The 14,365-nt window shown below is 37.8% G+C and overlaps 1 protein-coding gene across 1 annotated transcript; it reads right to left on the reverse strand.

The window, feature by feature from the left end:
- Positions 1-627: 627 nt before the first annotated feature.
- LOC117305627 lies at positions 628-2,235 on the reverse strand. The gene is made up of 2 exons (XM_033790507.1): positions 1,624-2,235; positions 628-1,287 (listed from the first exon to the last, which is right to left on the reverse strand). Exons 1-2 carry the CDS (start codon positions 2,233-2,235, stop codon positions 1,183-1,185), a joined length of 717 nt encoding a protein of 238 aa, XP_033646398.1. The 3' UTR covers positions 628-1,182.
- Between the last annotated feature and the right edge of the window lie 12,130 nt (positions 2,236-14,365).

Raw genomic sequence — 14,365 nt, forward strand, 5'->3', positions numbered from 1 at the left:
GTCAATCATGTCGAACAGGGAATCAAAGTTAAAAGAGCCAGTTTCCATTAGATTTTGTGTGTAGTGTTTAGTGATCTCTCCAGATTGGTGCTTGAGTTTTCTATTTATATGAGGCAGGAAATAAAGAGCCATCTTATTGATATCTCTTTCAGAATTTAATGTGGGTTTAAAATCTTCAGAGAACATCTCATCCCCACTTCTTTTAGAATGATACCGTAATTTGGCACATGACAAATGCAAGGCCTTTCTGAAATTAAGGTCCTTGTAAAGTAATAAAGTGCTGTATTTACGTGTAGACATCTTGTGCACTTCTATCAAGTCCCCAAATATCTCAAAAATTCCAGACAACAACCATCTAGAACTTCGCTTACATGATTCAAGACAACTTGCCTCACCACATTTGAGTTTTAGTAAAGATACAAATAAATCGTACATGTCTGCAAGAAGAAACGCCTCATGACTGTTGCATAGCTTACAAATTTCCTTACAGGTCATGCAAAGTGCTGTTCTTGTGTGTGACATTTCTTTATGACTCTCTAAACTTAACTCAACATCCTCCAAACGTGTAACAGGTACTACTTTCCTTTTAGCGACAGAATAGCAAGTAAAGCAAAGAGAACTGAAAGTAGTAATTGTTACCTCGTCAATTGAAATATTTAGTTGCAGATATGCATTGTTAATATCCAGATTTGTACATGCATACCTTCTACAATTAACCAGAATGACACCACAAACCACACACTTTGCATTTGACTGAATGTTGTATATGAAAGATTTGTGTAAACTGCACAAAGAAACACAGCTTGGTATAAATAAACAGTCAATGGTTGGAAAACAGGATTGAAAAGTTTCCAAAGAAATAGAGCTATCTGCCACTGAAACTGTTGAACACATGTCATATTTGTTAAGGTAACAAAGAGGTCTTTGCTTAGATCTTGTTTTTTCTGGCGTATAGACTGGATTGTTACTTTTTTTTTGTAAATTTGTGCCTGCATGCATTACAAATGCAACCATCCTCACTCAAATGTGGCAAGTAAGTTCTAAAATATTGTTTAACCTTTGAGTTGCTCAAGATGCTAAGATGGGTCCATTTTGTACTGGATCTTGAGCAAATTTGGCACGGACCACACTCAACTTTCTGACAAGGGGGTCGAGCTCGTTTTGAACCCCCTTGAGATTGCTTCACCCCTGCAATGACATATTGTTACCTCCTTGGCTTCCTGTTTTGTTGTTGTCCATTTGCCCATCATTCCTCCAGGAAAACTTGACTGAAGCCTCCCAAGGTACCTGTGTAAAATGAATACGTGTATACACACTTAAATAACAAAACATCACACGAACAAACAATGCAAATTAATGCTATAGTGCAGAAAGACTAAAACAAAAAATATAAATGAACAGAAAAATAGATGAAATATTTGCAACAAAACAATCTTAAATCTTCTTGGCCAGGTGCTTCAAATTTGTTTGTTAAAACCTTTTCATTTCCAGGAAAGGAAAACATCTCAGTGCAGAAAAAAAACTGTATCCATTGAAAATGCAACGTAATAAGGTTCTAAATTGTCAGACCTTACATGGCCAATTGAAAACCTTAATGATTGCTATAAAAATTTATAAACTAACCTTCCATTTTCGCCGCCTCCGTCTTTTCACGATTTGCTTTTTCCTTTTGCGTCGCCTCTTCCCTTGCTTGCGTGATGCAACATAAGGTGTCTCTGCCTTCGGAAGGCGCACTTGTTGGTGTGAAGCACCTCGAGAATGGTGAAAATTGCTGTTGACCTCCTCATACCGTATTGTGGCCATAGCCACATAAGGTTTGATGAAGTACATCACTGGTTTGGTACTAGACAAACTCCTCCCAAGCTGCAAAAAACCTTCTCTGTCCTCGATGACTTGTCTTGACTTCCTCTGTTTTCTTGACATTTTGGGAGGCTTGGTTGTGACAGAAGGAGGAGGCTTAGTGGTGTCCGATGTCTTTGAGGTTGTACTGGAACTTGTGGGAGGCTTTGGGATGTCAATGCACCGCTTGGTCTTTGGGCATTTCGCTGAGATTTTCTTCCTCGGTGTTCGGACCAGTTTCTTCAGCTCATGTGGACAATGGGGTTGGGGTGTACCACGAGGGTCTATGGGTTTTGACATTTTCTCTAATTGCTTCTGTATAAGCCGGCTGAAGAGGTAATTTCCGTCCCAGTTAAGATGAAGTCCATCTTTAGCAAGATGGCATTCATGGAACATGTCACTGAAATCTAAAAACTTGCAATGTGAAAAATTGTGACAAATATTGGCCAGCTTAATATTGTGCATTACCCGAGATAGATTAAGTCGGCTATCATCTGAACGGGGTAAAATACCACTTACCACTATCTCAGTAAGGGGGAAGTTTTCCCTTACAGTGGTAAGTAGTCTCCTGTAGGCTTGGATGTTGCTGTGAAGGAAGCCCTGTTCAAGGTTATTTGTTCCGACATGCAAAAATATAACGTCAGCAGTATGCAACTGATGGGCGTTATTAATAACATACTGACGAAGAATTTGCACAGTTGCCCCTCGACGAGTGTGCACGTCTGGGCTCAACAGGCAACTGTCAAAGTTCTCCCGCAAGTATTTAGTAAGGGAGTCACCCAATATCAGAGCACTAATCTTTCGAGGTGGTCCAAACACAGGCTGTTGGGATGGTAGCTGTGGGTCTGGCCATTTCAGAGGTCGGCCTAACCTGTAATAATCAAACAAATAAAAATAAAAATTGTCAAAAAAAGTACATTTTGAAAAAAAAAGGAGTAGTGAAAAAGGTAGAACAAATTTAATCTAGTTTAACCCAACCAGCAATCAATCCATACATTTTAAAAATAGAACCAACTACTCAATCCCCTAACACTAACAGCCTCCTCGATTGTCATTACATAGCGAGGCCGAGGCTGAGACCAAGTCCGTCCGAAGTCGCCCTCAAACTGATGGAGGGATCATGATTAAATTGCAACTAAATGTTCAAGTTGGACTAATCTCATGTAGTAGGGCTAAATAAAATAGGTTCCATAATAAACATGACATGCCGTGTAATTGCACACAATGAAATTTTAATTGAGTTAATTGAGCTTTGACTCAGGGCCTAAAAAAAATTATTATAAATTAATAATAAATATTGAAACCAATGTATTGTCCTTACTCCTTGACCTTGTCATGCTTGTGTAGGCCTAATTAACAGTTAACAAATGGAGAATCCAAATATCCACCACAAACCAATTAAAACATTTTTTTTTTATTAAATACTATTTATAATTAAAGACCTACATAGTACATGTACTTGTAGGCCCTAAAAAATAATAATAATAATAGGCTAGCTCAGTTGGACAGTAGCTGGGCGCTATAAACAAAAATACATTAAATTAATTAGTTCAGAACAGTCATCAGTACTCTCAAAACACGAAGCAGCCGACAACAACAGCCATGCGTGTGAAAACGTGCACGGTAAAATCGGTCACAAAACAAGAAATCTCGCGAAAAGCAAAAGTGCATTACGATCCTACATTGCCTTCGCCACACGTCAAATAATATACCAAACGATAGCTTACACTTTAATCTTTCGATGTCTAGTGGTTTTATTTTCTCTTTTTATTTAGCTGGGTCAGGGCGCTGCAAACCAAAAACTACCCCAAGTCAATCCTGACACTATACAAAATGTTCAGTGGTAAAAAAAAGGGCTATAAAGTCATAGAAACTTAACAAATTTGGTATCATTTGACTCGGAAAAATATTCTACGTGTACTTACCACGCCATCTTGTGTGCCACCTGAAGCATGTGAGCATCGTGCCGTGTGCAAAAAGGGTCGTCGAACTCTCGCAGTTTATCGCGCAAATCGCGCAGTCGCTTCTGCACGTTGGCTGTGCAGATAAAACTCGGGATTTGACCTCATTAACGCACGCAGTGCGGACTGACTGTTGTGTCCGCGAATGACACAAAAAGTAAAAGAAGTAACTGATCGTTACGAGAAGTTGTTCACTAAATTTGCAGCATGTCACAACATATATAACTCTGCAGCTCAGATGACAGACGCAAACATAAACGAACTAGGTTTGTTGATTGTAATCTCAATTATTTTGATTCTGAGAAAGCTACATGTATATCATTACATTTAAAAAATTTGTTATCAAGTACTTTTATGTACTTTGCGTTCTTGTTTCCATTTTTCAGAAACTGGAATCAAAGAGTATGTCAGCTTCTTCAGACAAGAATTTCCTGGCCAGACCTTTCCACCAAAGCTCCACATGCTTGAGTACCACGTCGTTCCTTTTCTCCGACAGTGGAAAGTTGGCCTTGGATTTCTCGGGGAACAAGGAGGTGAAGGGGTTCACGCCCGTCTGAATGTCATTCGGAGGGACATGCGTGGCTTCAGTGACGATCTGGACATTTTGAAGTCGGTCATCAAGAATCACTGGGTCCAGACCAATCCTTCTGTTGCACAATTTGAATAAAGAAGTAAATTTAAGTAACAAAGAAACAACACATTTCTACAAATTCTGTCTAGTATGAGTTCGGCGGCATGTCTCACAAGTTTCAATATGCAACAGACTTGGGAGCAGACTTATGTTTTCATAAATAAGGCTTAACTAAAGTGTGTCCATGACCATGCCATGGGGTTCGGGAATCAATGTAGTTCTGTTATTAAAATTTAAAATTAAATAGGCCTAAATAAAATTGAAACTAGGCCTACCAGTACCAGCACCAGTAAAAAAAAAAAAAAAAAATGCAAGTAAGAAACATTCCAAATAAAAGAAACACCAAGTGTTTTGAGTATGATCCTCATTGTCTTGATGTCCTGCCTGATTTTTTATTTTTATTTTTACAAGGAATGCTTGCTGTAGCTTACAATACTGTGCCCCCCAAAAAACAAAAAATCGATCGTAAAAATTAAAACAAGTAGACCTAGTTGGAATGGAACAAATAAATTACCCTATTTTACCATAAATATTTTTATAAACTTACCCCTTAACGAACCACCAACCCTTCTCCATCGTATTTCGATACTTGTCGTGATATTTTGTACAAAAAATCGTAAATTTAACCCAATATTCAGCCGCCGTTTCATAACCCTTACCGAAATTCCAGTGAAGTACTGTTTATACATCCGGGTACTTTGAGACCTATTTCATTGACTTCTACAGACAGTGGTCCGTGGAAAAGTTAAAAAAAAAAAAAATACTCAAAAAGTACCGCAATATTTGTGTTTTGGTTAAAAAATGACGATAATAAACGTCGCAGTAAAAATAGTGTAACTTTCATAATTCTATATGTTTTTTCGGAAAATAAGCGATAAACTAATAGTGAAAGAGCCTGTCATTACGAATTCAACCTCTCCCGACTATTTCAAATAATTCCTGTACAGTTATAACGAGTTTCGTCAGGTCATCGGTTACGTGACCTGAGGTCAACCGATCTCATTAGCATGACAAGTGGCATTTAAATTCGCACATGCGCAGAAGGAAATGAACGCATCGAACGTACGTGTTGTGTGCCACAACCGGACAATATCGCTACAGGTTAATCTGGGCATAATATGGTCGTGGTGCGTCTTCAGACCGCCTCTTGGACAATAAAGATTTGCATACGTTCCAGTAATGAGGGGACAGGCAGTGCTGCTGGTGCAAGAGTATCGAGTGACCAATCAAAATTCTGGTTACACGCCCGAGCATGTACCATAGTCCTGTTTAGGTTTCCGTACGTCCTTTCGTTTACGTTCTGGTACATCGCTACTGGGACCGGGCCTTTAGGGGAAAATTAACAAAACATGTATACAAATGTGTGATTAACCCCGGCAAATGTGCATGGACAATAGCTGAATTTAAATTTGAACACTATACTAGGCACGCCAAGACATACTGTACGTACATTTCCACAAAAAAAAATCAATAGACTGTGTAAGTAGACCTCGATACAATCTGGACTTCCTGAAACTTTTAAAAGCAGCTATACAGCGTGTATTATTAACGTTTTTTGCACTTGTATGGTGATGTAATACTAAATTTCATCCAATGAATCGCGTAAAAAAAAAATTTAAAAAAAAACATGATAGTCAAAAAAAAAAAATTGGGGTTCTAAGTTTTAAAGTAATAAGTCCACAGCATATTTTAGGGGCTTTAAAATCAGTCAAACCAACGCGGTGCAACGGTTCTTTTCAGAACCACCACAACTCATTTAACGATTATCGTTACATGTTGTTACCGCAAACCTTTTAATGAAAAAAAAAAATGAGAAATTGGTCATCGTTGGACTTACACGGTCATTAGTTACTACCAACAAGTTTACTTTACGTTGCAAATCACAATCGAGGAACAAAATGTAAGATTTTAAAAGTGGCAAGGATAATGCTTTGTTTTTGATAATTCAACAACGTAGCAGTTTGACCCCCTTTTTGATTGGTAAGTGGTACCATTATTCATAATCATTTTACAGCCCTACTTATCGAGGCATTATGTGTTGGCCTGATACCTTTTTGAATCGACAAAGATTCGAACCCACAAACCGATTATCTTTGCCACTTTACTTTGATTCCGGTGCAATAAAAACATTCAATTAAAACATGCAATTGAAGTAAAATCTAGGTATAATTGTTTTGTTAGCTTAATAAAGTTACGTTTAAATAAGACATTAAATCAGAAACCATTCTTAAAGCTCGAACTCTTGAGTATCAATATCAATAAACGTTCCTTGCTTTTTGCAAAATGTTATTTTAATTTTTTTTATTGTTGTATTTTATTATTTTCAATACATTATTTGTTTACTCAGAAAATAGTAAAATTGTAAGTCGTCCAACTCCTTTTCCTGGTCGTTAGCATTTGATGTTTGTTTAATTCAACAAAAGAGAATTCTAGCATTTAACATTGATTTCAACTTTTACCATTAATACATACATCGATATAATAATTAATAATAACTCAACAAATGTTGAAAGGTTTAAATCTTCTAATCACTGATTATATAATAAGGTTACCTAGATAACGATTATTGATTTCTCATTTGATTGTGATTTGTTCAGAATTCAAAACTTTAACAAACCGTCTGTGATAGTGTAAAATACATGCTTGGTCACCAGATATTATGAACTCCGTTGCTTACCATAGTGAACTATAAAACAAGTACCAGTTGATGCTCGTTACCATCGTTTGCCTTTAACTTTTAAAGGTCATTGTTCAGAAATAAATGTCAATTATAATAATATTCTTGTTGTTCAACATATATCTTTATGGTACCAATTTAGTCTAGTTTATCATGTTTTGTTCCACTAAAACCAAGAGACTTTGTATATCTTTGAAAACTGGCAGTAGGAGAGCTCAATAATGATATACTTCTTACTTAAAATTTAGTTGAATGATTTTTAACAAGTAGCTGTGACCTATTTTAACCGTTTAACTATCAAATGTGTTCATGTGTTTGTCTCGTCTTGAGTTTGCTTGCTTGTAATTTTTATTTGATTACATGACACATACCATCAACATTGGTTGTTCTGTTTACAATTTCCATCAGTTTTGTGGGTCATTTGTTTTATCTCATGTTTTGCTCCAGCTCTCTATAGACATACATCATATTCTGTCACTTATAATTCACTAACTAAAGTCAAACACTCACAACGGTTTTCTCTCATTTGTGACCATACATACCAAGCGTTTGAAATTTGAACCAACACCACATTGCCCTAGCTACTAACTTCGTTAACTAATTTACGCCAAGTAATACTTATATTTTTATTTTACATTTAGGAGCTTTTAAAAACACAATTAAATTACAACACTTTCAATCAGAAACCGTTCTTAAAACATGTTTTTTTTCCCCCAGCAGTTTGGTAACAAGTAATTGTTCTTTTAAGGCTTTTTGTCACGTTTTATCTCTTGAAAAATATGAAACCGTGTTTATTCTTCTGCTCAATCGCAGCTTACATGTATTTATTTTTAAAAACATTTTATTTAAACCTAGTCATAAAAATGGTTCCTGATAATACAATTTTACCAATAATTTATCAAAACAATTAACATCAATATAAAACTACCTTAACACACAAACATTGATATGTGCAGATATTAATTAAATAATTACAGTTGAGTGAACATTGAATGTGACAGAAGTTTTTTAATCAAGCTGGAATGTAATACTGGAGATTGGAAAGGTTTTGATAAAAGTATTCCCACCTATGTCAAAGCACTTCTCTGTTCATTTATCATTTTAGCAGTTTTTTTACTCCATATGTTTTTGAAGGTTTCTGTTCACATTGCCAGAACTAATCTTTCCCTGACCAGGCTAACTTGTTTGTCCAGCGACTTAGCATTAGTGTTACGCACGGGCCATCTTAGCATTAGTGTTACGCACGGGCCATCTTAGCATTAGTGTAACGCACGGGCCATCTTAGCATTAGTGTTACGCACGGGCCATCTTAGCATTAGTGTTACGCATGGGCCATGTCACACAAAGCAATACAGTTACAATTAAATACAATACTTTAAATCAGATACCATTCTTAAAACATAGTGTTTTTTTCCACAGTTTAGTAAAACAGACCAAACCCTTCAGAAACATACTGCCCAAGTCCTTCAATATCCTTCAGTTTGAAGTTGTCGTAAACAGTCGTCGGACACACTCCCATATTGGCTCCAGTGGGTAGAGGGGGTGTCTTTTCTTGTATCTGTATTGGTGGGCCTTGTCGAAGTAGGATGGATCCTTGTCTGGGTCATTGCAGGCCAGAAAGGTGTTGAGTACGTTGAACCTGTTCCTTGCCATGGTTGCAGAAATCAGGTTATTCCTCAGAGCTGGGTGGGTTGACTAGTAGTTCCTATAGTTGGCCTGCTTGATCAGTCCCATGAGGATGTGTAGCCCAAACCAAGCCCGAATCTCTGCTACGTTGGTTGCCTTTTTTCCCGCTGCTCTTATCTTCATGTTTGTCCACTTGACTATAAGGAGGAACAAACTCAGCGGGAAAAACTCGAAGAAATACTTCAAGGCCGATGAGGAACGCTTGAAGCAAGCACCGAGTGGCTTTTTACCCTTGAAGGGCCGCACCAATACACTTTGGAGGGATCTTGTCCAGCCATGGTCATCTGAGGGGTAGTCCCGTGCTTGTGCGACGGGAGACTCTGGCTCTGCCACTCTTCTTCTTCTTTTGACATTTTCCTTTGGTGTCTGTTGTTTCTTTCTTGCCTTTGGGGCAGGCTCAGGGATGTCACTGTCTTCCTCTTCATCCTCTTCGTCCTCACCTTCATCGGCCTTGTACTGCTCTTCATCGTCTTCATCATCATCCCAATCAGAGACGTCGGGATCATTCTCATCTTCATCACCCCAATAATCCTGGCCAGGATCATCACCGTCATCACCATCACTTTCTTCTTCATCCTCATCATGACTTCCAAACCAGTCGGTTACAACACTGCTATCGGTCTGCCTAGATGACTCTGCACACTGGTCGTCCGCCATCATCGCTCCCACCGCCTGGTCCAGGTATTCGTCCTCACTCTCAGAGGAGCTTACAACTGCCCGGTATCTTTTCCCCAAACGGACACCAGCAGCTTTGGCACTGGTGTAGACGACACTTCTTAACTCCTGTCTTTTTGCCTCAGCCTGACGACGCAAAAAACCTCCATCTTTTGCCTTTGGTAGGGGTTCTTTCCCTCTTCCTTTCTCTCTGCTTTCACCTCTATACACTCTCCCTTTATTCTTCCCCATAGCAGCTCTCGTAAACACTTCGGACTCCTCTTGAGTCATAGACTGCTGTAGTGCTCTTGCTTCTCTTGACGACATGCTAACTCAATGGTTGTCTGAAGTAGACAGGGGAGGAGTAGCAATCTGCACTGACTTTTATAGGGAATCAGCACTTAGTTATTACATAATTCTTCATTGATATTAAAATCACATAAACTTTCATATTGTTGATACCCATTGACCTATGTACCTCACTGAATTTGGCTTATTGTTATTGAAATCAATTTATAATTTTACATAATATTACCCTCAACCAAATGGAAGTGCCCAGCTGTATTATGGCCAGGACAATGCCCTTGAGAAATTCCAAAGATTCCAATGGCATGAATGGTGTGTTTACAAAGCCTGTGTGGTATACAATGAACACCCTATGCATGTGAACCCTAAAACAATGACCAAGCTAACAAAGAAAATTTCAGTTGCCAAACAAAATAATATGTCTCCACCGGTAAGAGCCCAAAACCTTCACAATCCTGTTTTGGCCAAGCTACATGAGACCTAATACCTTCAAAATCCTCCTTTGTAAAAATAGCCTAATAGCCCAAGTCCTTCTTAATCTCATCCTCATACAAACTCATAGTGTCCCAAAGCCTTCAAAACCCAAATCCTTCTTTGTCATACACTTCAGCAATGAGGATATTGAAGGAGTTGGGCCCTATAGGGTTAAGGCTTTTTTGCCACGTTTTCTCTGTTGAAAAATATGTTACTTTAATCATTCTGCTCAATCGCAGCTTACAAGTATTTACTTTTAAAAACTATTTGTTTTAAAACCTAGCTTTAACAAAGGTTTCCGAGATGAAATATTTAGGTGTTCGGGCAACAGCCCGAACAACTCATTGATTTTGTTCGGATTTTTGGTGTTCGGGCAACAGCCCGAACAACTCATTGATTTTGTTCGGTTTTTTTTTTTTAGGTGTTCGGGCAACAGCCCGAACAACTCATTGATTTTGTTCGTTTTTTTTTTTTTTTTGGGGGGGGGTTTTTCTTATTCTTCTCGCTGTCGATTGTCCGCAAGAAAAAGCATAGATGCGAAGCTTGCATTAAGTTGAAACTTTGCACACAGGTAGACAATAACCAGTAGATGATACAAAAGTTCTTACGTCACGATGACGTCATCAGTTGACGAGTTACACTCATTCAAAGTTTATTATTTCAAAAAAATCATAACTTTTGATCTGCATGAAGGATTTTGACAATCAATACATCATCGGAAAGGGCATTAAAAACTCCGTAAACACCTCACAGACATGACCCCATTTTGATCTTGTCTTCTGGTTCAAAATCGATGTTGAAAAATCTAAAATTCACGTATAAAGCACTACAAAATTCCCCCATTGATTGCGAGTAAAGATTTGACAATTACATGTACATGTACTTTGTCACCACGTGTAAGCATGCGGTGCATTGCGGTCACCACGTGTAAGTATGCGGTGCATTGATGAGCATAGTCACGCTCTGCACCACGTGTTGATCGTTTTAGTCTGCGTACCATACTGCGTTGATAACACCTGTCACTAAAGTTAAGCAAAATCGAGCCCAGTCAGTATTTGGATGGGAGACCACTTGGCGACCAAAATTTGTACGATTTATTTATGTATTTAATTTTTTTTTCTCCTATAAATAGCTTCGCTTTAGTCTGTTTTCAAGGCGTTTTCAACAAAGATTTTCCTCCTAGTTAGTCTCTTCTCCAGTCGTAATTATGCATAAGCTCCCATATCCTCAACCACACAAGCTATTTTGACAATCTATACATCATATGAAAGGGCTTTACGTACGTAGTCTGTTTTCAAGGTGTTTTCAACAAACATTTCCTTTTCGGTTAGTTAGTCTCTTCTCCAGTCGTCATTATGCATAAGTTCCTATGTCCTCAACCACACAAGCTATTTTGACAATCTATACATCATATGAAAGGGCTTTACGTACGTAGTCTGTTTTCAGATGTTTTCAACAAACATTTCCTATTCGGTTAGTTAGTCTCTTCTCCAGTCGTCATTATGCACAAGTTCCTATGTCCTCAACCACAAAAGCTATTTTGACAATCTATACATCATATGACGGGCTTTACGTACGTAGTCTGTTTTCAAGGCGTTTTCAACAAAGATTTTCCTCTTAGTTAGGCTCTTCTCCAGTCGTCATTATGCATAAGCTCCCATATCCTCAACCACACAAGCTATTTTGACAATCTATACATCATATGAAAGGGCTTTACGTACGTAGTCTGTTTTCAAGGTGTTTTCAACAAACATTTCCCTTTCGGTTAGTTAGTCTCTTCTCCAGTCGTCATTATGCATAAGTTCCTATGTCCTCAACCACACAAGCTATTTTGACAATCTATACATCATATGAAAGGGCTTTACGTACGTAGTCTGTTTTCAGATGTTTTCAACAAACATTTCCTATTCGGTTAGTTAGTCTCTTCTCCAGTTGTCATTATGCATAAGTTCCTATGTCCTCAACCACAAAAGCTATTTTGCCACTCTATACATCATATGAAAGGGCTTTACGTACGTAGTCTGTTTTCAAGGCGTTTTCAACAAACATTTCCCTTCTGGTTAGTTAGGCTCTTCTCCAGTCGCCATTTATCACCAGTTCACGTTTCCTCAACCTCAAAAGCTATTTTGACAATCTATACATCATATGAAAGGGCCTCACGTATTCCACAAAAATGGGTGTGTTGGTGACCTTTTCTTGACTTTTTGACCTTTTTAAACTGGAAGAGCATGTAAAATGCTTTGAAAAGGCAGTATTTAAAGGCTTTTAGGTTGAAATGTACACTTTTTGATGCTTTTTCTATAAATTATTACACATCGAGAAAACTGTTTGGTTTTGATTTCTTTGTAATTTGACGAGCTATTAACAATACTTGTTTCATTTATTCAAACACTGACCCAACAATAGCCGAACACCTAGTGTTTGTTTGTACAAACACTATATCTAGTTTTTTTTTTTTTTGGTTTTTCTTATTCTTCTCGCTGTCGATTGTCCGCAAGAAAAAACATAGATGCGAAGCTTGCATTAAGTTGAAACTTTGCACACAGGTAGACAATAACCAGTAGATGATGCAAAAGTTGTTACGTCACGATGACGTCATCAGTTGACGAGATACACTCATTCAAAGTTTATTGTTTCAAAAAATCATAACTTTTGATCTGCATGAAGGATTTTTACAATCAATACATCATCGGAAAGGGCATTAAAAACTCCGTAAACACCTCACAGACATGACCCCGTTTTGATCTTGTCTTCCGGTTCCAAATCGAGGTTGAAAATTTCAAAATTCACGTCTAAAGAACAACGTAAATCCCCGTTGGTATGTGCATAAACAATACACTTGGGCATACACACAACGTGTAGTGTATTAGCTGTGCGGGAGAGTCACGCTCCAGTGATCATCCATAGAGCGCGAAAAAGCTTCATGTAGAATAGTCTTCGTTCAAGGCGTTTAACCTTTTGATCTTGTCTTCTGGTTCAAATCGAATTTATTGTACATTATCTACGACCGTACTGCGTTGATAACACCGGTTCCCGTCCGATCACTGAAGTTATGCTAAATCGGGCTTGGTCAGTACTTGGATGGGAGACCAATTGGCGACCAAATTTTGTACTATTTAAAAAAAAAAAAAATTTTCTTCTCCTGTAAATAGCTTCGTTTTTAGTCTATTTTTAAGGCGTTTTCAACTAACATTTATTTTCCGGTTAGTTAGTCTCTTCTTCAGGCGTCATTATGCATAAGGCTCCAACCACAAAAGCTATTTTGACAATCTATACATCATATGAAAGGGTTTTAATTACGTAGTCTGTTTTCAAGGCGTTTTCAACAAACATTTCCCATCCGGTTAGTTAGTCTCTTCTCCAGTCGTCATTATGCATAAGTTCCTATGTCCTCAACCACAAAAGCTATTTTGACAATCTACATCATATGAAAGGGCTTCACGTACTTCACAAAAATGGGCATGTTGTGACCTTCTCTTGACCTTTGAACTTTTTAAACCGGAAGTGCCTGTAAAATGCTTTGAAAGGGCATTATTTATAGGCTTTTAGGTTGAAATGTACACTTTTTGATGCTTTACCAGAAAATTATTACACATCGAGAAAACTGTTTGGTTTTCATTTCTTTGCAATTTGACGAGCTATCAACAACACTTTTTTCATTGATTCAAACACTGATCCAACAATAGCCGAACACCTAGTGTTTGTTTCTACAAACACTATATCTAGTTTCAATTTTTATCGTAACAATTAACACCAATAATCTTAAAACACAGATATTGATACGACTGGTGCAGATATTAATTAAATAAGTTACAATTGAGTGAAAATCGAATGTGACAGAAGTCCTTGAATCAAGCTGGAATGTGATACTGGACAGTTTTGGTAAAGGTGTTCCCAGTATGTCAAAGCACAAGTACCACTTCTCTGCTCGTTTATTATGTTAGCAGTCGTTTTTGAAGGTTTCTGTTCACATTGCAAAAACAATGTCTTTCCCTGTCCGGCTAAACTTGTTTGTCTAGTGTCTAAGCATATAGAGTAACGCACGGGCCATGTCATACAAGGCAATACAGTCAACCAGTTTCAAGCAAATTCCACGAAGAAAAGCCATACACAATTCATTGTTCACATATTTTTCTT

Source organism: Asterias rubens, unplaced genomic scaffold (assembly GCF_902459465.1).
Source record: "Asterias rubens unplaced genomic scaffold, eAstRub1.3, whole genome shotgun sequence".
In the NCBI taxonomy this organism is placed as follows: Eukaryota; Metazoa; Echinodermata; class Asteroidea; order Forcipulatida; family Asteriidae; genus Asterias; species Asterias rubens.

Bases quoted from the DNA above. Each gene is read 5' to 3' on its own strand.
- LOC117305627 (XM_033790507.1), bottom strand. From the start codon at position 2,235: ATGTTCCATGAATGCCATCTTGCTAAAGATGGACTTCATCTTAACTGG. The intron at 1,288-1,623 runs GTTAGTTTATAA...CATTTTACACAG, and splicing joins GGAGGCGGCGAAAATGGAAG to GTACCTTGGGAGGCTTCAGT.